At 39.2% G+C, this 23,585-nt stretch overlaps 1 protein-coding gene and 1 long non-coding RNA gene across 2 annotated transcripts; one reads left to right on the top strand and one right to left on the bottom strand.

Annotated features, from left to right (window-relative positions):
- The first annotated feature begins 1,270 nt into the window (after positions 1-1,270).
- LOC127641093 (hippocampus abundant transcript 1 protein-like) lies at positions 1,271-19,715 on the top strand. Its single transcript, XM_052123862.1, has 12 exons — positions 1,271-1,510; positions 2,229-2,324; positions 4,577-4,639; positions 4,725-4,852; positions 5,041-5,155; positions 5,251-5,469; positions 7,390-7,503; positions 7,656-7,727; positions 7,817-7,929; positions 14,598-14,695; positions 14,782-14,933; positions 17,665-19,715. Exons 1-12 carry the CDS (start codon positions 1,433-1,435, stop codon positions 17,869-17,871), a joined length of 1,455 nt encoding a protein of 484 aa, XP_051979822.1. The 5' UTR covers positions 1,271-1,432; the 3' UTR covers positions 17,872-19,715.
- On the bottom strand, positions 14,953-23,554 carry LOC127641109 (uncharacterized). The gene is made up of 4 exons (XR_007970145.1): positions 23,172-23,554; positions 22,094-22,159; positions 21,130-21,308; positions 14,953-15,777 (listed from the first exon to the last, which is right to left on the bottom strand). It is a non-coding gene; the product is annotated as an uncharacterized LOC127641109 (long non-coding RNA).
- Positions 23,555-23,585: the final 31 nt, after the last annotated feature.

Here is a 23,585-nt window from a genome sequence, read left to right as displayed (position 1 = left end):
AGGAACAGGTCTGTGTACTGTGTAAATAAAAAGTTTAACCGGAGGTATCCATAAATTACAAACAATTTACTGCCTTTGCCTGATTAATATGTAATCATGTAATCCATAAAAAGTAACTAATCGAAAGTATTGTAAAATGTAATTTAAAGTACTTGATGTTTGTAATCTGATTGCGTAATCCAATCCAGAATACATGTAACCCGTTACTACCCTGCAGTGGATACTGCATGCTAAATTATCCAACAAAAACTCTAAACAAAATAGAAAAAGCCCAACATTTATACGACAAGATGTAGAGAAAAGTTAAAGCTGAAGTAAGTTATTTCTGCGCCTCTTGAAGGAATTGCAAAAATAAGCAATGTTGACAAAACAGCTGTCCAAGTACGGCCCTCGTCTGCTGTTGTTCAAACAGTCAGATTGTCCTGCCCCCAGCTCACACCATTGGTTGAGTCAGGTTGTTGGGGCGGGACTAAGCGGGTCTCTCAAAACAAACACTCCACGATCCACTCACAGCTCACCACACGCCCCATTGAGCGCAAGAACCACTAATCGCAATCATGAGGAGGTTACCCCATGTGACTCTACCCTCCCTAGCAACCGGGCCATTTTGGTTGCGTGCAATCAATCCAGGACGTGCTGAGTGACTCCAGCCAGGTCTCCTAAGCAACCAAATTGGCCCTGTTGCTAGGGAGGGTAGAGTCACATGGGGTAACCTCCTCGTGGCCGCTATAATGTGGTTCTTGCTCTCTGTGGGGCACGTGGTGAGTTGTGCATGGATGCTGTGGAGAATAGCATGAGCCTCCACATGCGCTATGTCGCTCCGGTAATGCGCTCAACAAGCCACATGATAAGATGTGTGGATTGGCGGTATCCGATGCAGAGGCAACTGAGATTGAGTCACTACGCCACCATGAGGAGTTAAGCGCATTGAGAATTGGGCATTCCAAATTGGGGAGAAAAAAGGAGAGAGAGAGAGAGAGAGAGAGAGAGAGAGAGAGAGAGAGAAAACTGGGATAGAAGACAGTATTTTAACACAGAAAAGGTTACATCAGCTTTAAGTTGCAAGGAAAAGAGTTTGTGACAAAACAGTTAGGGTAAGTGTAAATAATACTAAATGAATGAAGAAATGACTAACGTTTTCATTTTATTTATATTTTATTTTACATTTTACTTGTATTTAAAAATTGTATTACGTGTACGTAGTGTGTGGGCGTGGCCTGCCGGAATCGAATGATGCTGACGTCATCGCGCACACCATGCGTCTCTCTTGGGGAAGATGGCGACTGTGTACATGATGGTAAACTGAATGGACGAAAAGCAGCAAAATAATTCGTACAAGTCCCCCCTCTTATCCCCTTTACATCCCGATCCACATGCGTTTACATTGAAATCAACGGCATTTTAACCTAGTGTGAAGAACTAGGATGATAATATGACCCAGAAAAAGAAGAAGCGGGTGAATCGCAGTTTGTTGCTGGCGAAGAAAATCATCATCAAGGATGGAGGAACGGTGAGTGTCTGTTGAGTTTAACCACATAAAACACTTACAAACATATATAGGGTTCAAAAGGGTGTATATTTACTTATTCGGTTGATATTGGAAAGCAAAGGTGCTCTAATCACACATAAGGTGAGTTTACAGATGTGCGACGTCATGTCTGTCAATGTTTTTGTCAGGAAATGAAAAATACCTTTTTTAACCACAGACATCACACACACACATACATTTTATATATATATATATATATATATATATATATATATATATATATATATATATATATATATATATATATTAGATAGATAGATATATAGAGAGAGACATCGATATCTTAGAGGATGTTGATCTGAAATTCTGTCTGTAATATGAGCATTCTCCATTTTTTAATAATAATAAACACACAAATACAAGTAAAATTGAAGGACAAGGTCTTGATTAGTATTTAACCACCCTCCTAATGAATAGTTTGATATAATGTGCTCTGATCTTTCATTAAAAGGGTTTACACTAACAAAAAACACACACAAATATTTATGTAGGGCATTTCCTTGAATGAAGAATTACTCCCACAAACACATTCATGTCATTTCTCAGTTGTCAAATCCAGACCAAAAGTGAAAATGTGTTTTTTTAACAGACTGGTTTCTTCACATTTGTATTTTATGTGCCTAACAGAGGTCATTTTCCCTAATAATATGCTATGTATTACATTATTGTTTCTCTATAGCCTGAAGGGTTTGGGTCTCCCAGCGTTTATCACGCCGTCATCGTCATATTTCTGGAGTTCTTTGCTTGGGGTTTACTGACGGCACCTACTTTGGGAGTAAGTTCTGGTTTTATTTCATTTTGTGCCACCGTTTAAAGTCAACATGAAATCTAAATCGACCCTATTATCTTTAATACATGTTCCTGGTCTTACTGTATGCAATTTTATTGGTGTACGTAATTCCAAAGTTGAATCAATGAGCGCATTTGCAAGCATTTAAATGGTTTAAATGCCTACAAGGCATAAGATTGTGTAAACGCCTCCTTTACGGAAGTATATGTCAATGCAGACACTTCTAGATATACAAGCTTGATTTTGTGCATAGTTCCAATTCATTAGTATTGCTGCATTCTCAATGTTGCCACAAGGGGCGCTATAGCGAGATTAGTGTGAACCGTACTCTTCTACCATGAGTTTTACTATCATAGCAAAGCTACAGTTTGAAGAGAATTTTGCTGAGTAAGTTGCTGAGACGTCAATATATTTATAGCAACTTGAGTATGAATGTAGCTTGGCACTCGACGCATTGCTATATTGTGAAAAGTGTGCTGTGCATCATGTCTAAAGTCTTAAACATACTCTATGCAAGTATGTGAACGCAGATGCTTCCAGCTACACAAGCTTGATTTTGTGCGTAGTTGCATTCGGAAATGTTTCGCAATTTGTGAGTATGCGCTGCATTCTCAACGTCGCCACAAGGGGTGCTATAGGGAGATTAGTGTGAACTATACACATCTACGGTGAGTTTTCTCTTTCAAGTCAACTACTGTCCAGTTGAAGCAACAGTAAGTACTTGCTCAGCAATATTGTCTTCAAACTGTTGCTTCGCTATAACAGTAGCTTGAACGAAAAATCTCACTGTAGAAGCGGACAGTTCACTTTTTTCAACCCCTCCCTTGACTCCAATTTGCTATCTAATGCACACGTGTCACTAATTCCCATTGAATAAAATCAAGTTATGCCCTATTTTTTTTCTTTTTCGTTGAATGTCCTGTTGTACCTAGAAATATGTCACAAATGTGCCATTTCACGTTGACTAAAATTTAAATGGATTTGAATGTGTCAATATGAGACCGTCGGTAAATTAACCTGAGAATAGCTTGTTTTGTATAAAGTACAGGACTGTGCAAAGTTTTAGGCATTTGTGAAAAATGTTGCATAGTGAGCATGTCTTCAAAAATAATGCCGTACATATTTTTCATTGATCAATTAACATCATACTGTCCAGTAAACATATAAAAAAAGCTAAATCAGTATTCGGTGTGGCCACCTTTGCCTTAAAACGGCACCAATTCTCCAAGATACACCTGGAGAGCTTTCATCGTTGTTGGCAGATAGGATGTTCAAGCTTTTTGGAGAATTCACCACAGTTCTTCTGTCTATTTAGGCTGTTATAGGCGGTCTCTTCATGTAATCCCGGACAGACATGATGCTCATTGGGGGGCTTAGTGTGGGCAATGCCATCTGTTGCAGGGCGCCCTGTTCTGTTCTATTCTATTTGTAAAAGTAATGTTTGGGAGTCTAAAATGTATTTTTCCTATGGACATACACTAAAGCTGAAGATATAAATAACCATCTTAAGACAAATGTTTTTGTGAAACATCTTAAGTGCCTAAAACCTTTGCACAGTACTGTACATCGGTTAAAATGTAACTTAAAACATTTAAATATGTGAATTATTAAAATTTGCGTATCAGGGGGCCTGGGTATCTCAGCGAGTATTGACGCTGACTACCACACCTGAAGTCGTGAGTTTGAATCCAGGGCGTGCTGAGTGACTCCAGTCAGGTCTCCTAAGCAACCAAATTGGCCCGGTTGCTAGGGAGGGTAAAGTCACATGGGGTAACCTCCTTGTGGTCACTATAATGTGGTTCTTGCTCTCAATGGGGCGTGTGGTGAGTTGTGCGTGGATGCCGCGTAGAATAGCGCGAAGCCTCCACACCCGCCACGTCTCCGCGGTAACGCGCTCAACGGGCCACATGATAAGATGCGCGGATTGACGGTCTCAGACGCGGAGGCAACTGAGATTCGTCCTCCACCACCCGGGTTGAGTCACTATACCACCACGAGGACTTGGAGCACATTGGGAATTGGAGAAAAATAAAGATATGCATATCAGATTGGGCTGCGTTTCCCAAAAGCATCGGAAGTTTAAGTTGATCGTAGAGACCATTGGCGATCTACTTAGGCTTACGATGCTTTTGGGAAACGGTGCCCTGGTTGTTTTGCTATGTTGTGTTACAGATGATAGAAACTCAAATGAACTTGCACGAATGTCACTGAACCTGTGTTGTATCATGTGTTCGTAGGCTCTCCATGAAACCTTCCCGAAGCACACGTTTCTCATGAATGGCTTGATTCAGGGGGTTAAGGTGTGTTTTTATTCTATTCATAATTATTCTGTTGAGTTCTTTCTGTAAACTCTTGATCTTCACCCCTGTGTGCTTTTGTTTGCAGGGTCTTCTGTCGTTTTTAAGCGCTCCTCTGATTGGTGCTCTGTCAGACGTGTGGGGGAGAAAGTCATTTCTTTTACTCACTGTGTTCTTCACATGTGCTCCTATTCCTTTAATGAAGATAAGCCCATGGTATGTTACATTCCTCTTTGTATTGTTCAGAAGAAGACTGTCGGAAGATTTTGTTATTGATGCTAATCTAAAAAAGCCCCAAATTAGCCGATTAACCAATTTAGCTGCTATTTAACAGTCGTTTAAGTCACATGCTAGCATTGATTTAAGGCTGTTCACAAGAGCAGAGTGTTCCTCTTGTGTTTCAGGTGGTACTTTGCTGTTATCTCTGTATCTGGAGTGTTTGCGGTTACATTTTCGGTTATTTTTGCCTATGTGGCCGACATCACCCAAGAACATGAGCGCAGTATGGCGTACGGCATGGTATGTAGATCCAATCTGAGATTACAGTCAACACTACAGTATCAGCATCTCTCTATATGATGTTTACATTTACGTTTCTGTCCTCCCTCCAAAAGGTTTCGGCTACGTTTGCGGCGAGTCTCGTAATAAGCCCTGCGATCGGTGCGTATCTAAGTCAGGTGTATGGAGACAGTCTTGTTGTGGTTTTGGCTTCTGCTATAGCCATGCTGGACATCTGCTTCATCCTGGTGGCTGTGCCTGAATCGCTTCCTGAGAAGATGAGACCAGCGTCCTGGGGCGCCCCTATATCATGGGAACAAGCAGACCCCTTTGCTGTGAGTAGATTTGATCTTTTTAAGATGGTTGGAAGATAGATAGTGCCTTTTTGCTTTCATAAAATGGTTACGATCAATTAAATAGCTTAAGGACAAAAACTAAAGTTTTGTTCATTTTGAGAACCAATGAAATCAAAATTGGCCCCATTTAGTTTCTCATCAAATGTTGCTGGTCTCACTGAGTATATGCATGTTATTTGAAAGAAAATACATTTAATCATAATCTTTATTTGAAATCAAACATCATTTTCTCCCTCGAATGTCACATTACTGAAGTTAGATACATTGCAAATGCCGTTGGATGAACGGAAGTGTTTTATTCATTATATAAATAGAGATTATCACAGAGACAAGAGTAATGACGCTGATGCAACTCTTTGCTCACGTCCTGTGTGGTTTCTGTAGGGAAGTTTTTTATAACTATTTCCCCCTCAACAGCATGAAGTGTTAACATTGTGGAGTTTTAAAAGCTGCACCATATTTATAAATGCACATGCTATCTTACACCTTCCCGTTTTCATGCATGGCTTGTTCTGAAGAGTTCGATTTGTTGCAATTTCTGGTTATTTTTGGGTGCTTCAGTTGCTGTGAAATTTAGAAGAGGGACATTTTAAAGTTTGGTATGTTAATATGGTGTCAGAAGCACGAACCGTTTATAGACCAACTTATGCGTGTCACAGACACAAATGAAGCTTTCTGAAAACGGCGATCTGATTGTCTGGTTTTTAGCCATTTAATTTACACAATTTCTTGGTTTTAGTCTACTCCGTTCTAAAATATTCCAACGGCTCTTTGTGAGTGCAATGTCAATATAATTATATCAAATAATCATAAATGACTCTACAAGTCACTTGTCAAAAAGTGTGGTAATCCTGAACTGTACATTACGCTTTGTTCTCATTGAAATGTCATATTCACCTCTCCCTAAATGTTAATAAATGGTGGTGCGTTGCTTCACATGACATCAGACGTCATGACGATTTCTTTGTCCAAGTAGGCATTTTTTGGCTGGAATAATCTCCAATGTGGACTAGAGGTAGACCGATATATCGGTTTTACAGATCATCAGTGCCGATAGCCACTTTATTTTCTTTTTCTCCCCTATTTGTAACGCCCAATTCCCAATGCGCTCTAAGTCCTCATAGTGGCGTAGTGACTCGCCTCAATCCGAGTGGTGGAGGACGAAACACAGTTGCCTCCGCGTCTGAGACCATCAATCCGTGCATCTTATCACGTGGCTTGTTGAGCATGTTACCGTGGAGACGTAGCACATATGGAGGCTTCACGCCATTCTCTGCGGCATCCACGCATGACTCACCACGCGCCCCATCGAGAGCGAGAACCACATTATAGCGACCACGAGGAGGTTACCCCATGTCACTCTACCCTCCCTAGCAACCGGGCCAATTTGGTTGCTTAGGAGACCTGGCTGGAGTCACTCGGCACGCCCTGGATTCAAACTCACGACTCCAGGTGCGATAGTCAGCGTCTTTACTGTCAATATTTGAATCCTCACTTCGGTGCATATTTTCAGATCATCAGAACACAACATTCTGTAAATCGATTTTAAAAACTATTGGCCGATTAATCGTTCATCGGCCTAATCTTCATTTTTTAATGAATAATATTTGGATTTCTGGTTGCACAATAGACTGCTTCTAGAATTTGATTATTTTGGACGCTTGTAACCTCTGTGTCTAGGCCCTTATAGTGAGGAAAGACTTAAAACTATCACCCAATTAATCGGTTGGCGGACTTCAACCACCTTCGTTATCGGTATAGCCAAAGTCCACTGGAGGACAACCTTTAATTCGGACCGGACTTTACATCAAAAGCCATTTTGGGATATGCATTAGACGTGTGGTAGAGGTGTTCATTCAAGTACAGTATGCATGTATTAAGTGTGTTCTCTCTCTGCAGTCTCTGAGGAAAGTGGGTCAGGACTCAACGGTTCTGCTCATCTGTATAACAGTGTTTCTGTCTTATCTGCCTGAGGCTGGTCAATACTCCAGCTTCTTCCTGTATCTGCAACAGGTACCTGTCTTTGTTAATTGCATTAGTTTATCTCTGTAGTTAATCTTTAACTCTGTTCATTATATTTAGTGGGCCACGTCTGTTTTATTGCTTATGCAAGTTGAAATCTTATGAATAAACAGATCCATAAATTGTTCTGACCTGTTTTTCAGATAATGGGATTCTCACCTGAAAGTGTCGCAGCTTTCATTGCTGTTTTAGGATTGTTGTCAATTGTTGCACAGGTATTTATTTTTCAAAGTATATTCATACTCATAAAATTATATAACATTGTAAAGGGTATGACGTTTCATTTCTTTCTCTTCACCTACAGACAGTAATTTTAAGTTTACTCATGCGTTCCATCGGGAACAAGAACACAATCCTGCTGGGTCTGGGATTTCAGATTCTGCAGCTCGCCTGGTATGGGTTTGGATCGGAGCCATGGTAAGATTTCAATAAAAGGATGTCATTTATAAAAACATTAAATAAAAGATTTGGAGCTGAGCTGGTATCCCAAAAATTTTTAGAAACCAGATAGGCTGGGGTCCTGGGTATCTCAGCGAGTATTGACGCTGACTAGCACACCTGGAGTCGCGAGTTTGAATCCAGGGCGTGCTGAGTGACTCCAGTCACGTCTCCTAAGCAACCAAATTGGCCCGGTTGCTAGGGAGGGTAAAGTCACATGGAGTAACCTCCTCGTGGTCGCTATAAGTTGGATTGCGGAGGCAACTGAGATTCGTCCTCCACCACCCGGATTGAGGCGAGTCACTACGCCACCATGAGGACTTAGAGTGCATTAGGAATTGGGCGTTCCAAATTGGGGAGAAAAAACCCCCATATAGGCTAGAGTTCATTCCCGATCCTGTTCTAGCTCTTCTCTGTTATTTCCTGTCAACCACTCTGCTAATTGAAATGCCAAAATATAACTATAACAAGTAATATTCCGTGTTCAATACAAGTTAAGCTCAATCGACGGTGGTGTAATGTTGATAAAAAAATTACTAATTTCTAACCTTTATAATATCAGATATCGAGGTTCCAGTGAGGCATTTGGAATGGGAGTGAATGGTGCCAATTTTTTGAGGATTAAAAGCCAGAAATGTGAAGCTTATAACTTTTATAAAATGTTGTAACACAGTTAAAGGATGGGCAAGGAGGCGGCGAGAACCGGCTTGTCAACATAAATAATAATTTAATGAAAACTCAAACCAAAACCATAAACAAACACACACATGACGAACATGCCTGTAATTCTCTCTCTCTCTCGAACCATCGTCTCACCGCTTTATCCCTCGCTATTTATTCCGCCCCGGCCCCGCCCCCCTCCGCTCCACAAATGTTCTTTAAAAACAAAGAGGGACAAGTCAAAATGTATTTCTTTAGTAATCAACGTTATACCACAAATGGTGTCGATAAAAACATCTTAAAAATACCGCCCTCCTGCGCAAGCGCTGAAAAGACAGCAAGTCGTAGCATAACTCTCTGTCTAGCGCATATTTACAAAATGTATTTTCCATTTCCCTTTTTAAGTTGTAACTAGTAGCACCTAATCAACATGCAAAAAACATATTTTTAGTTTTCCTAAAAATGGATGGTGACAGTTGTGGAATTTTATATAACACTAAGCTGTAGAAAGTTTTTTTTAAAAATGTTTTTATTAAATTGTTTATGTTTCCAGGACTGTTGGTGATTCAATGTCCAGCATAATCCAATCACTGCCAACCATGTTAAAATAAAATTATAAATTGTGAATCTATGTACTGATTATCATTGAGAGAGAGAGCTATAGGATGCTCCCTTGCTCCCTATTTAGTGAATGACTTAACCTTCAGTGTGCTGTCTGTCTGCACTGGTCTCAGAACAGTTATAGAGAGCTATAGGATGCTCCCTTGCTCCCTATTTAGTGCATGACTTAACCTTCAGTGTGCTGTCTGTCTGCACTGGTCTCAGAACAGTTATAGAGAGCTATAGGATGCTCCCTTGCTCCCTATTTAGTGAATGACTTAACCTTCAGTGTGCTGTCTGTCTGCACTGGTCTCAGAACAGTTATAGAGAGCTATAGGATGCTCCCTATTTAGTGAATGACTTAACCTTCAGTGTGCTGTCTGTCTGCACTGGTCTCAGAACAGTTATAGGAGAGGTATAGGATGCTCCCTTGCTCCCTATTTAGTGAATGACTTAACCTTCAGTGTGCTGTCTGTCTGCACTGGTCTCAGAACAGTTATAGAGAGCTATAGGATGCTCCCTTGCTCCCTATTTAGTGCATGACTTAACCTCCAGTGTGCTGTCTGTCTGCACTGGTCTCAGAACAGTTATAGGAGAGCTATAGGATGCTCCCTTGCTCCCTATTTAGTGAATGACTTAACCTTCAGTGTGCTGTCTGTCTGCACTGGTCTCAGAACAGTTATAGGAGAGCTGGATGCTCCCTATTTAGTGAATGACTTAACCTCCAGTGTGCTGTCTGTCTGCACTGGTCTCAGAACAGTTATAGGAGAGCTATAGGATGCTCCCTTGCTCCCTATTTAGTGCATGACTTAACCTTCAGTGTGCTGTCTGTCTGCACTGGTCTCAGAACAGTTATAGAGAGCTATAGGATGCTCCCTATTTAGTGAATGACTTAACCTTCAGTGTGCTGTTTGTCTGCACTGGTCTCAGAACAGTTATAGGAGAGGTATAGGATGCTCCCTTGCTCCCTATTTAGTGAATGACTTAACCTTCAGTGTGCTGTCTGTCTGCACTGGTCTCAGAACAGTTATAGAGAGCTATAGGATGCTCCCTTGCTCCCTATTTAGTGCATGACTTAACCTCCAGTGTGCTGTCTGTCTGCACTGGTCTCAGAACAGTTATAGGAGAGGTATAGGATGCTCCCTTGCTCCCTATTTAGTGAATGACTTAACCTTCAGTGTGCTGTCTGTCTGCACTGGTCTCAGAACAGTTATAGGAGAGCTGGATGCTCCCTATTTAGTGAATGACTTAACCTCCAGTGTGCTGTCTGTCTGCACTGGTCTCAGAACAGTTATAGAGAGCTATAGGATGCTCCCTTGCTCCCTATTTAGTGAATGACAACCTTCAGTGTGCTGTCTGTCTGCACTGGTCTCAGAACAGTTATAGAGAGCTATAGGATGCTCCCTTGCTCCCTATTTAGTGAATGACTTAACCTCCAGTGTGCTGTCTGTCTGCACTGGTTTCAGAACAGTTATAGAGAGCTATAGGATGCTCCCTTGCTCCCTATTTAGTGCATGACTTAACCTCCAGTGTGCTGTCTGTCTGCACTGGTCTCAGAACAGTTATAGAGAGCTATAGGATGCTCCCTTGCTCCCTATTTAGTGAATGACTTAACCTCCAGTGTGCTGTCTGTCTGCACTGGTTTCAGAACAGTTATAGAGAGCTATAGGATGCTCCCTTGCTCCCTATTTAGTGAATGACTTAACCTCCAGTGTGCTGTCTGTCTGCACTGGTCTCAGAACAGTTATAGAGAGCTATAGGATGCTCCCTTGCTCCCTATTTAGTGAATGACTTAACCTCCAGTGTGCTGTCTGTCTGCACTGGTCTCAGAACAGTTATAGAGAGCTATAGGATGCTCCCTTGCTCCCTATTTAGTGCATGACTTAACCTTCAGTGTGCCGTCTGTCTGCACTGGTCTCAGAACAGTTATAGAGAGCTATAGGATGCTCCCTTGCTCCCTATTTAGTGCATGACTTAACCTTCAGTGTGCTGTCTGTCTGCACTGGTCTCAGAACAGTTATAGAGAGCTATAGGATGCTCCCTTGCTCCCTATTTAGTGAATGACTTAACCTTCAGTGTGCTGTCTGTCTGCACTGGTTTCAGAACAGTTATAGGAGAGCTATAGGATGCTCCCTTGCTCCCTATTTAGTGAATGACTTAACCTTCAGTGTGCCGTCTGTCTGCACTGGTCTCAGAACAGTTATAGAGAGCTATAGGATGCTCCCTATTTAGTGAATGACTTAACCTTCAGTGTGCTGTCTGTCTGCACTGGTCTCAGAACAGTTATAGAGAGCTATAGGATGCTCCCTTGCTCCCTATTTAGTGAATGACTTAACCTTCAGTGTGCTGTCTGTCTGCACTGGTTTCAGAACAGTTATAGGAGAGCTATAGGATGCTCCCTTGCTCCCTATTTAGTGAATGACTTAACCTTCAGTGTGCCGTCTGTCTGCACTGGTCTCAGAACAGTTATAGAGAGCTATAGGATGCTCCCTTGCTCCCTATTTAGTGAATGACTTAACCTCCAGTGTGCTGTCTGTCTGCACTGGTCTCAGAACAGTTATAGAGATCTATAGGATGCTTCCTATTTAGTGAATGACTTAACCTTCAGTGTGCTGTCTGTCTGCACTGGTCTCAGAACAGTTATAGAGAGCTATAGGATGCTCCCTTGCTCCCTATTTAGTGAATGACTTAACCTTCAGTGTGCTGTCTGTCTGCACTGGTTTCAGAACAGTTATAGGAGAGCTATAGGATGCTCCCTTGCTCCCTATTTAGTGAATGACTTAACCTTCAGTGTGCCGTCTGTCTGCACTGGTCTCAGAACAGTTATAGAGAGCTATAGGATGCTCCCTATTTAGTGAATGACTTAACCTTCAGTGTGCTGTCTGTCTGCACTGGTCTCAGAACAGTTATAGAGAGCTATAGGATGCTCCCTTGCTCCCTATTTAGTGAATGACTTAACCTTCAGTGTGCTGTCTGTCTGCACTGGTTTCAGAACAGTTATAGAGAGCTATAGGATGCTCCCTTGCTCCCTATTTAGTGAATGACTTAACCTCCAGTGTGCTGTCTGTCTGCACTGGTCTCAGAACAGTTATAGAGAGCTATAGGATGCTCCCTTGCTCCCTATTTAGTGCATGACTTAACCTTCAGTGTGCTGTCTGTCTGCACTGGTCTCAGAATAGTTATAGAGAGCTATAGGATGCTCCCTTGCTCCCTATTTAGTGAATGACTTAACCTTCAGTGTGCCGTCTGTCTGCACTGGTCTCAGAACAGTTATAGAGAGCTATAGGATGCTCCCTTGCTCCCTATTTAGTGCATGACTTAACCTCCAGTGTGCCGTCTGTCTGCACTTGTCTCAGAACAGTTATAGAGAGCTATAGGATGCTCCCTTGCTCCCTATTTAGTGCATGACTTAACCTCCAGTGTGCTGTCTGTCTGCACTGGTCTCAGAATAGTTATAGAGAGCTATAGGATGCTCCCTTGCTCCCTATTTAGTGAATGACTTAACCTTCAGTGTGCCGTCTGTCTGCACTGGTCTCAGAACAGTTATAGAGAGCTATAGGATGCTCCCTTGCTCCCTATTTAGTGCATGACTTAACCTCCAGTGTGCTGTCTGTCTGCACTGGTCTCAGAATAGTTATAGAGAGCTATAGGATTCTCCCTTGCTCCCTATTTAGTGAATGACTTAACCTTCAGTGTGCCGTCTGTCTGCACTGGTCTCAGAACAGTTATAGAGAGCTATAGGATGCTCCCTTGCTCCCTATTTAGTGAATGACTTAACCTTCAGTGTGCCGTCTGTCTGCACTGGTCTCAGAACAGTTATAGAGAGCTATAGGATGCTCCCTATTTAGTGCATGACTTAACCTCCAGTGTGCCGTCTGTCTGCACTTGTCTCAGAACAGTTATAGAGAGCTATAGGATGCTCCCTTGCTCCCTATTTAGTGAATGACTTAACCTTCAGTGTGCCGTCTGTCTGCACTGGTCTCAGAACAGTTATAGAGAGCTATAGGATGCTCCCTTGCTCCCTATTTAGTGCATGACTTAACCTCCAGTGTGCCGTCTGTCTGCACTTGTCTCAGAACAGTTATAGAGAGCTATAGGATGCTCCCTTGCTCCCTATTTAGTGCATGACTTAACCTCCAGTGTGCTGTCTGTCTGCACTGGTCTCAGAATAGTTATAGAGAGCTATAGGATGCTCCCTTGCTCCCTATTTAGTGAATGACTTAACCTTCAGTGTGCCGTCTGTCTGCACTGGTCTCAGAACAGTTATAGAGAGCTATAGGATGCTCCCTTGCTCCCTATTTAGTGCATGACTTAACCTCCAGTGTGCTGTCTGTCTGCACTGGTCTCAGAATAGTTATAGAGAGCTATAGGATTCTCCCTTGCTCCCTATTTAGTGAATGACTTAACCTTCAGTGTGCCGTCTGTCTGCACTGGTCTCAGAACAGTTATAGAGAGCTATAGGATGCTCCCTTGCTCCCTATTTAGTGAATGACTTAACCTCCAGTGTGCTGTCTGTCTGCACTGGTCTCAGAATAGTTATAGAGAGCTATAGGATGCTTCCTATTTAGTGAATGACTTAACCTTCAGTGTGCCGTCTGTCTGCACTGGTCTCAGAACAGTTATAGAGAGCTATAGGATGCTCCCTATTTAGTGCATGACTTAACCTCCAGTGTGCCGTCTGTCTGCACTGGTCTCAGAACAGTTATAGGATGCTCCCTTGCTCCCTATTTAGTGAATGACTTAACCTTCAGTGTGCTGTCTGTCTGCACTGGTCTCAGAACAGTTATAGGAGAGCTATAGGATGCTCCCTTGCTCCCTATTTAGTGCATGACTTAACCTCCAGTGTGCTGTCTGTCTGCACTGGTCTCAGAACAGTTATAGAGAGCTATAGGATGCTCCCTTGCTCCCTATTTAGTGCATGACTTAACCTTCAGTGTGCTGTCTGTCTGCACTGGTTTCAGAACAGTCTGAAATGCACCTTATTTTCATCCTAATTCCATATAAAGCCTCTGAAAGACACATTTTTCAGCTTTTGGTGAACTAGTGTACATTGTTTTTATCAGTGTGGAGTTTCACGATAAATCGCTCAAATTTAAAATTGGGCATTTTGGATGAAACTAGAGACTCTTAATATTTTGACTCAAACTTTAAAAAGGTTATCTGGTGGCTTACCAAATGTAGTTTTGTCACAAGACTCTGTGCTTGTATGGTGTCTCCTGAACTGAGATCAGTTGGTTTAAATGAATTTAAAATATGCGTTGCATATAGCGAAACCAAAATACAATGTCCACGCATGTGTGCGCGGTGTTGCACGAGGTTAAGAATAATGTCAATAATGAATGATTGTTTACTAAGTGAATTTTCTGTGCATTTCCCCAACTTTCTAGGATGATGTGGGCCGCGGGAGCTGTTGCCGCCATGTCCAGTATAACCTTCCCTGCTGTGAGCACCCTGATTTCCCGCAACGCTGATCCTGATCAACAAGGTATTTTGTTTAATCAAAAAGTTACACATGCAGCGTTGATCTTTAAGTCCGAATGGGACCAATACATTTTTTTCTCGTTTCTGTAGGTGTGGGTCAGGGCATGGTCACGGGAATCCGCGGGTTGTGTAACGGTCTCGGTCCGGCCCTCTACGGTTTCATCTTCTACATCTTTCATGTTGAGTTGGACCAGGTCCCAGAGAAAGATCCGGATGTACAGCAACACCTCGATCACCAACAGGTCAGCGATCTCAAATCAATGCAGTTAACGGAACTATGTGATTTAATGACAATTCAGGTTTGCTTTTAAGTTCAAACGACATCATTTGTGGCATAATGTTGATTACCACATAAAAAACATTCACGGTTACAGTGAGACACTTACAATAGAAGTGAATGGGGACTAATCCATAAACGTTAAAATACTCATGTTTTCAAAAGTATAGACAAGACATAAACAATGTGTCTTAACATGATTTTATTGTGATAAAATTGATTACTAACCTATTCTTTGTCAATTTATATACAATTTTGTTACCATAATGACAACACTGTAAACCCCAAAACAACTTTACAGCTCAAATAGAAGAATTAATATAAAGGTCACATTTCTGCCTTTTAAACCCTCCCAAAATGTACATAATTCACTTCCGTTGTCTCATGCACTGCATCATGCGATTAAGGCAATACTACGATTTTATTTGTATAGCGCCTTTAACAACACACATTGTTTCAAAGCAGCTTTACAGAAGATAAAACTGTCTATAAAGTTGATGAATCATCATTGTATAATTAGATAAAATGAGATTGTTAATCGTATGTGTTCCCTCTCAAGAGTGTAATCCATCATTAGACCGAGGTGATGCAGGCAGAGATCAGTGAGGTGCATCGCAGGTCAACCCTAAATCCAAGGTTCAGGCCGTGGCATACGAAGTGCCCATGTCTTATTGTTGTAGTTGGCATCAGTTCATCCTCTGAAGTCCATCATAATAGACTGAAGTGATGTCTGGTTGGCACCGGCCGCTATTAGTCATCATCACACAGCGACACGTAGTAGTGGAGTCCGACACGAAGCAGGAATGGAGCTGGGAAACAAATAATATAAGAATAGATGCCATTCAATTTTTTGCAGCGTTAAAGATCACGATCAATGTTTCTGGTTCAAGCAGACCCAACTAAAGCAGCCTAATTGTGAGTTGATGTATAAATGAGGTGTATGTCTGCATCCCGAACAGTGTTAGAGAGACTATTCCATAGTTTATGAGCCAAATATGAAAAGGATCTTCTTCCGTTTGTGGATTTTGATATTCTAGGAACTATTAACAGGCCAGAATTTTGCGATCGTAATGAAATATAGCGTGAATTTTAAAATGAATACGAAATTGAATAGGTAGCCAATGTTACGATGATAAAATGGGGCAAATATAATAATATTTCTTGGTTCTCGTCAGCACTCTGGCAGCTGTAAGTGTATTTATTGATCTTGCTGGACATCCTCTCAGTAATGCATTACAATAATCTAGTCTTGAGGTCATGAACGCATTCATTTGTTTTTCGGCATCAGCAATATTTCTCAGCTGGAAGAATGCTGTTCTACAAACATTGGAAATTTGATTCTCAAAGGAAGGATTGTTATAAAATATAACAGCTAAGTTCTTCAACAGTGAAGATGATGTACCAGTACATCCATCGAAAGTCAAATTATATTGTAGTGGCTTGTTTTTAGTCCAATAATTAGTACCTCTGTTTTGTCGGAATTGAGAAGAAGGAAATTTCTGGCCATCCAATCTTTTATTTCATTGATACACTCTGCTAATTTGGAGAATTATTTAAGAAATATAAAGTTGTGTATCGTCATAACAGTGGAAACGTATTCCACGATTCCTGATAATATCTCCCAGGGGAAGCATAAACAAGGAGAAAAGCAGAGGCCCTAGACAGAACAACCAGTGTAGTCCGACAAACAAACGACTCGTATGAACAGATTCTTTTTAGTGAATCAAAACGGACAGAACAACCAGTGTAGTCTGACAAACAAACGACTCGTATGAACAGATTCTTTTTAGTGAATCAAAACGGACAGAACAACCAGTGTAGTCTGACAAACAAACGACTCGTATGAACCGATTCTATTTAGTGAATCAAAACGGACAGACCAACAAACAAATGACTCGTATGAACCGATTCTTTTTAGTTAATCAAAACGGACAGAACAACCAGTGTAGTCCGACAAACAAACGACTCGTATGAACCGATTCTTTTTAGTGAATCAAAACGGACAGACCAACCAGTGTAGTCCGACAAACAAATGACTCGTATGAACCGATTCTATTTAGTGAATCAAAACGTACAGACCAACCAGTGTAGTCCGACAAACAAACGACTCGTATGAACCAATTCTTTTTTGTGAATCAAAACGGACAGACCAACAAACAAATGATTCGTATGAACCGATTCTTTTTAGTGAATCAAAACGGACAGAACAACCAGTGTAGTCCGACAAACAAACGACTCATATGAACCGATTCTTTTTAGTGAATCAAAACGGACAGACCAACCAGTGTAGTCTGACAAACAAATGACTCGTTCTGTTCGTTTCAGTTCACTAAAAATAATCGGTTCATACATCCAGTGTACGGAGACATTTTGCAACAAGATGTTTTTTGTAATATTATTTACTAATAAAGCAATAATCAGAGTAAAGGTGTACATGTAAACGTAGCCATTGTAACCTTGATTTTTTAAGAAAATTTCGAAATAATTTTTTGTGGTAATCAACATTATGCCACAAATGCTGTCTGAGCTTAACTTGATTAAGCTTACACTTAAGTATAAATATTTGCAAACTAAAATGATCACATAGAAATGTATTGCCACGTTTTGTGCTGAAAATAGGCCTTTACAGGAGATCGATTTTAAAAGGTCTTGGTTGGATCTTAACCAGTTTCCCTTGTTATGGTTTTCCCAAACAGAGTGCAATAATCCCTGGACCGCCATTCCTGTTTGGTGCGTGTTCTGTGCTGCTGGCGCTCCTGGTGGCTCTTTTCATCCCCGAACACCCTCATATGGGTGCTCGTGCTGGCAGCTGGAAGAAGCACACATCGCCCCATGGGCACCCGCACAGTCCCCACCCACCCGGAGAGGCCAAAGAGCCCTTGCTACAGGACACTAACGTGTGATTGGTTGTTTCACAATGGCCGTATTGGTCAAACCCTCAATCGATTGAGCAAAACGTTGCGCATGGAGACTGTTGTCGTATATTGAAATGTAAAGCTATATCCGAGCGGTCCCTCAGTCCTGCTTTCATAGATCGACTTTTGAGCCTAATTCTCCAGGAACATAGATCTCCGTAATCAGGATTACAAGTATCTTGCCGTTTCAAGAATAGAGCACCACTTTTTAAAGAAATGTATATAGAAGAACATATATTTAATGACGGTTCTGTCCAAAGGCACTATTGCAATGGCTTGTATTTATTCATTTTATTATTGTTTATTTCCGTTTTAATGCGTTGCTCATTCTGACTTCTAGTTCTTCATTACCATAGCTCACTCAGGGACATTAGCCTTGTCAGGAATGTTTCTGAACACAGTGTGTTCCTCCATGAGAAGGGCCTAACGACAACGTAAAAACAACGGGCTTCCTTCATGAAATGAGAGCAGAGCGAATTTCTGTGTAAAGCAGAACACATTTAGTTTGTAAAACCGTTTGCAGAGAATAAATGCGAAAATAATTCGTAATTCGGTGCAGAAACAGTAAAAACATTCGCGTAAATCGTTCGTAAAAATTGAAGCAGAACTAATATTTACATTTATGCATTTGGCAGATGCTTTTATCCAAAGCGACTTACAGGGACAATCCCCCCGGGCAACCTGTAGTTAAGTGCCTTGCTCAAGGACACAGTGGCTGTGGGGTTCGAACCAGTGACCTTCTGATTAACAGCCCTGTGCTTTAGCCACTATGCCGAGTGGTGGTGACCACTCTGACTGCACACACAAATGCAGACCTAATATTTGTTAATTCTTCATGAAACCATTACAAAAAATTTGCCTAAATTGTTGCCAAAACATTCTTAAAAAATGTAAGCAGAACCAATATATGCAATTTGGGAATTATGTATATTGTTCCTTGAATTGAATAGTTTACATAACAATCATTTAACTAACAATTTACAGATTTGTTTGGCTTGAGATTACGAATAAGGCACCATTGTTGGTAAAACGTCAAACAGAAACAACTCTTCAAATGTCCATTTGAAAGAATTCAAGTTTAACAAATATGTCTAAATCATCGTAAAATCATTCGTACTAATATTTTGACAAATGGCCGTGAACTACGCTCCTGTTTCATGAACGAGGCCTTGATGTGAATGTGCTGCGTTCATGAGATAAGTTTGATAGGGAACGTAATGAATGGATAATCATACAGATTCCCATCGCTTCGTCGTGAATGGCCTTAAATAACGGTTCAGCTTTGAAGTTTTTCGCTCTGATTGTTGTACAGTTCCCTTTATTTGTTGCTCATATAATAAGCTGATGCTTGTTTTATTTGTACTACTTTGAATCAATGGTGCCTTCCCCAGCTTACATTGCATTGTTGACAGGAATTGGTGAAGCCGGTGGGATCTGATTACAAGATTTAAGGATCCGTGTTAGCTGATTATCCTTCAGCCTCGCTGGGAAACGTTTGCATAAAACACTTTGCCAATTGACAGGGGTCAAATTTGCCAGTGGCCTTTGTGTATTTTTCATTGAGACAGTAGAATGGCTTGTTTTAAAATACAATATTTGACCAAATTTAAAGATATGTTATTGATGGGAGAGTAATTAGTTGTTTTGGATATTTATGAGATTAGTTTTTGTAATATATTCTCTTCGTCTCAGAATACGGTGTGCTTTTTTTTTACGTTCTGTGGTTTTGTTGTGCTGGCTTCATTGTACATTTTAACTTTTAATTGAACTATGTACATATGTCACAAAGTATCTAAACATGCATTAAAGTTAAGTATTTTGATGTATGCGCGATCAAGTTATTTCCTTTTGGTCACACGCTGAAAATGTTAACTATATTAAACACGTTTGAAGAAGAGTCATATCATATCATCTGCATCTTGGTAGCGGTATAAATAGCAATCCACGCAGACAGTGTCGTGGGTTTTGGCTGTTCAATGCATTAAATTAACCATCAATTAAGAATATTTTAAAGCATTTATTGACTTGGGTTAATGTTAAAACTTGTGTGTCAATAAAAGTTACTCCGAGATCCTTAGGACAAAAAAACTGCCATAAGATTATTATAAATATGCATATTATTTTCCACTTTCACTGACGTAAGATTTTATAACCAACATCAGCCTGATAATAACTACCTAATTTTCTGGATATTAAATCTTAAATAATGCCAGTTGTTTTTCACGCACACATTTAGCTGCATCATTTATTCAATTGTCCAGCAGGTCTCTATAATACAGCAAACAGAAAATAGGGGAAAAGCTTGTATTTGCTCCATAGCCTAAACATGGGGGAAATGGCGCCATCTGGTGGAATATATATATATATATATAGATAAATAAAATCATAATAATAATTTGAAGCCAGTGCTCTGGAATTAAAGCATAATATCATAGAATTGATGACTTAATTCTTTAATGGCACTGGGATCAAAGATTTTCGTCCTGAGTGTAACTATATTGTGTACACAGTGTATTAGACATTACATTATAAAAGTGGCTTTAGAAGTGAATACATTGGTTCATTTCCAAATCACTGAACAAGGCCAACAGTCACTTGAATTACTATTTTGCTAAATATATGTACAGTTGATTATGAAGAGTTGCGTACATTTTTCAAATAATAAATTAACGGAATTAATGTTAAATCAACAGATTTAATTAGTATATACTGAAATTAACATTAACCAAGATTAATCAATGCTGTACAATAATAGTACATTATTAGTTCATGCTAAGTGAATGTTAAAAACACAATCTTATTGTAAAACGTTAATGAAGATATATAGCCAATTATACATACTGGTATTTTCATTAGATGAACTAGTAATAATAATTTAACTGTGTACATTATGCACAGAATACTTTACAATGCAATGCACTCGACTTGACCATCCGTTTTTAGTTTAAATGGAAGTAATTGCAACCAAGATTTTAACATTTCATTTATTGGACTAATTTATTCGGAATGCCTTTTTTTAATAGCAAAATATATTTGGAAAATAACCATTTAAATTCCCCCAAATGATAACTGGAGGGCACTCACATGCAATGCAGTCGTGTTTCAACCAGTGAATGTTGCATTGTTGTCATATTTATCATGGAATAATGACACTATTAGTAAGCTAGTGACAGCCCTAATTAACTCCTAATGCTAATTAGCAATCAACTATAAATGGTGAAGAAAAAAAAAATATTTGTGTTTTACCTCTATTCAAATGCATGCTGGGTAAAAGACCTCGGAGTGGAATGCTGTCATCTCGTTGCTCAAAGTACTTGGAGTCCAAACCAACAAGTTCCCCAAGGTCAGACCAAATACTTGACTTGTTGTGCATAGTATAGTTGTCTGGTAAGATCTTAGTTTTTCATCAACTGCTTCTTTTCTTCCTGTAAATACAGATTTAACATGCATTGGATAAATAAGCATGATCAAATCATACTGAAAGCTAAAAGTTTCAGTCAAATCTATGATGAGATTGTGCAAAATACATTGTGATGCCGCTTTTGTACTTTTAAACTGTCATTAAGAAAATAAAGTTTATGACACTGATGAAAAAAAACATATAACTGTTAATAATAATGTATGGAAGCCCATATCCACCACACACACACACACACACACACACACATATATATATATATAATTATTTTTTTGCTTTGGTAAATCAAAATTATGATACAAAGTCATAATATTTAGATAAAAAGTAATAATTATGTGATAAAAAGACAAAATAATTAAAGATCATAATTATGAATTACTACGTCAAAGATATGAGATTAAAAAGTATTTATTTTTTTAGATAAACAGCCATAATTATGTGATAAAAGTAATAATTATAAGACACTAGGCTAAATCACAATTATGAGATAAACGTCATATGAATCACTGTCAAAGGTTAAAGTCATAATTTTGAGAAGTTAAATCATAATTCTGATATTAATGTCAGATTTGAAATAAACACTCAAAATAATGAGAAAATAATAACTATGAGATTAAAAAGTCAAAAGTTTGAGATTATCTCAAACTCTTTTATTCTCTCATAATGACTTGCATCTCAGAATTTAAACTTTTTAAATCATAATTTTGACTTATCAAAGCACTTTTTTATGTGGCTGAAATGGGCTTCCATAATAATGCGCTGACTAATCTGAAGCATTATTATTCAAAATACCTCTGAAAATCCTCTTCTGATATGATGTTATAGATCGGTATCATCCGTCAGCCGTACCACAAAATCCTGTTGATCAAAACACAAGAGAAAAACTGATTTGCTAATAAAAACAATATTTTATGTATTGATATGCTCTGGATATTATTTTTTTACATTCTCAAGATTATTTTTTGCATATGTAATTGACAAGTCCTGTGGTGGGACATGCTCTACTCCTTCTAAAATGGCCAATTCTTTGCCATAATTATGCATGTAGCTATTATGCCCTCACATTCATTTACACTACCAACATCAACAACCTATTATACACACCTATTATGCAAAAACAAGCTTTAAACCAATAAATGGAAATGCATAAAATTATATTTTCTCACACTTCTATGGACAGGATTTGATGTTGCAGATCAATACCAATGTGAATGACTGAACGCCTGATATTTAGTGAAACATGACGTATAAACAGTGTTGGGTAAGTTACTCTATAAAGTAATTAATTACTAACTACTAATTACATCAACAGTGTAATTAGATTACTGTACTAATTACTCTGTTTGAAAAGTAACTGCATTACTTATTTCTAATTACTTTCTAAAACCCTGATCAACCTCGACCAGATGAAAAATTCAAGGATAGACATGAAACAAATTATTTAATTAATAAAATTAATTATTCATGAACTGGTCAAAGAATTTAAAGGGGCAGCGTTAAATTAGAAACCATATATTTTAACATTTACATATATTTAACTTGTACATTTTTTATTTTAAATTCACTATTGTTTCATATTTAATTGTTCTAGAGTCTATACAGTATTTAATGCAATTGCATTAGAAGTAACTGTCATTAAATTAATGAAAAATTAAGAGTAATCCCTTACTTTACTTATTTCTCAATGAAAAAATTATTTAATGACATTACTTAGTAATGCATTACACCCAACACTGCATATAAACACATATAGAGCCTTACTAGTTATAACACAATATAATTATTAACACAAAACCTAAACACGGGAAAACATAAACAAACATACTGTTATTATTCATTTTCAGCTCTTTCATATAATGTCAGTTTTTACCTTTCATCCGTATCTCTACTCTTCACCAGCACCGGTAACCTCTTGTTAAAAACTAATTCCGTCATTTTCAGTTCATAAAATAAGCTAAAACGGATAATAATAATATAAATCACGGTTGATTCGTGTTTGGTTTGTTTGTTTTTTTGGCGCGTCGCTCACCTCGTTTGTCCGTTCTAAATCTCACCGGAAACGCCGGACATTCTACCCTTTTCAGGCTTATTTATTCAAGTATATTTATATTTTTACAACCACTTTAAAATAATATTAAACATTTTTGACTATGTCTAACACATACGTGCGGTTATTTACGAATAATAAAATAAAAATATTTGTCCCATCGCAGCGAGGCGTGTTCTGTTTGAGTGGAAGACGTTGAAGGTAAAAAAAACGTGCTGTGATTGGTCGAGAGGTGGA

Source organism: Xyrauchen texanus, chromosome 50, assembly GCF_025860055.1.
Source record: "Xyrauchen texanus isolate HMW12.3.18 chromosome 50, RBS_HiC_50CHRs, whole genome shotgun sequence".
Taxonomy (NCBI): Eukaryota; Metazoa; Chordata; class Actinopteri; order Cypriniformes; family Catostomidae; genus Xyrauchen; species Xyrauchen texanus.
Note: the sequence above shows the minus strand (reverse complement) of the source record. Positions and strands in the feature narration are given on the sequence as shown.

Bases quoted from the DNA above. Each gene is read 5' to 3' on its own strand.
- LOC127641093 (XM_052123862.1), top strand. From the start codon at position 1,433: ATGACCCAGAAAAAGAAGAAGCGGGTGAATCGCAGTTTGTTGCTGGCG. The intron at 5,470-7,389 runs GTGAGTAGATTT...CTCTCTCTGCAG, and splicing joins AACAAGCAGACCCCTTTGCT to TCTCTGAGGAAAGTGGGTCA. The intron at 7,504-7,655 runs GTACCTGTCTTT...CCTGTTTTTCAG, and splicing joins TCTTCCTGTATCTGCAACAG to ATAATGGGATTCTCACCTGA.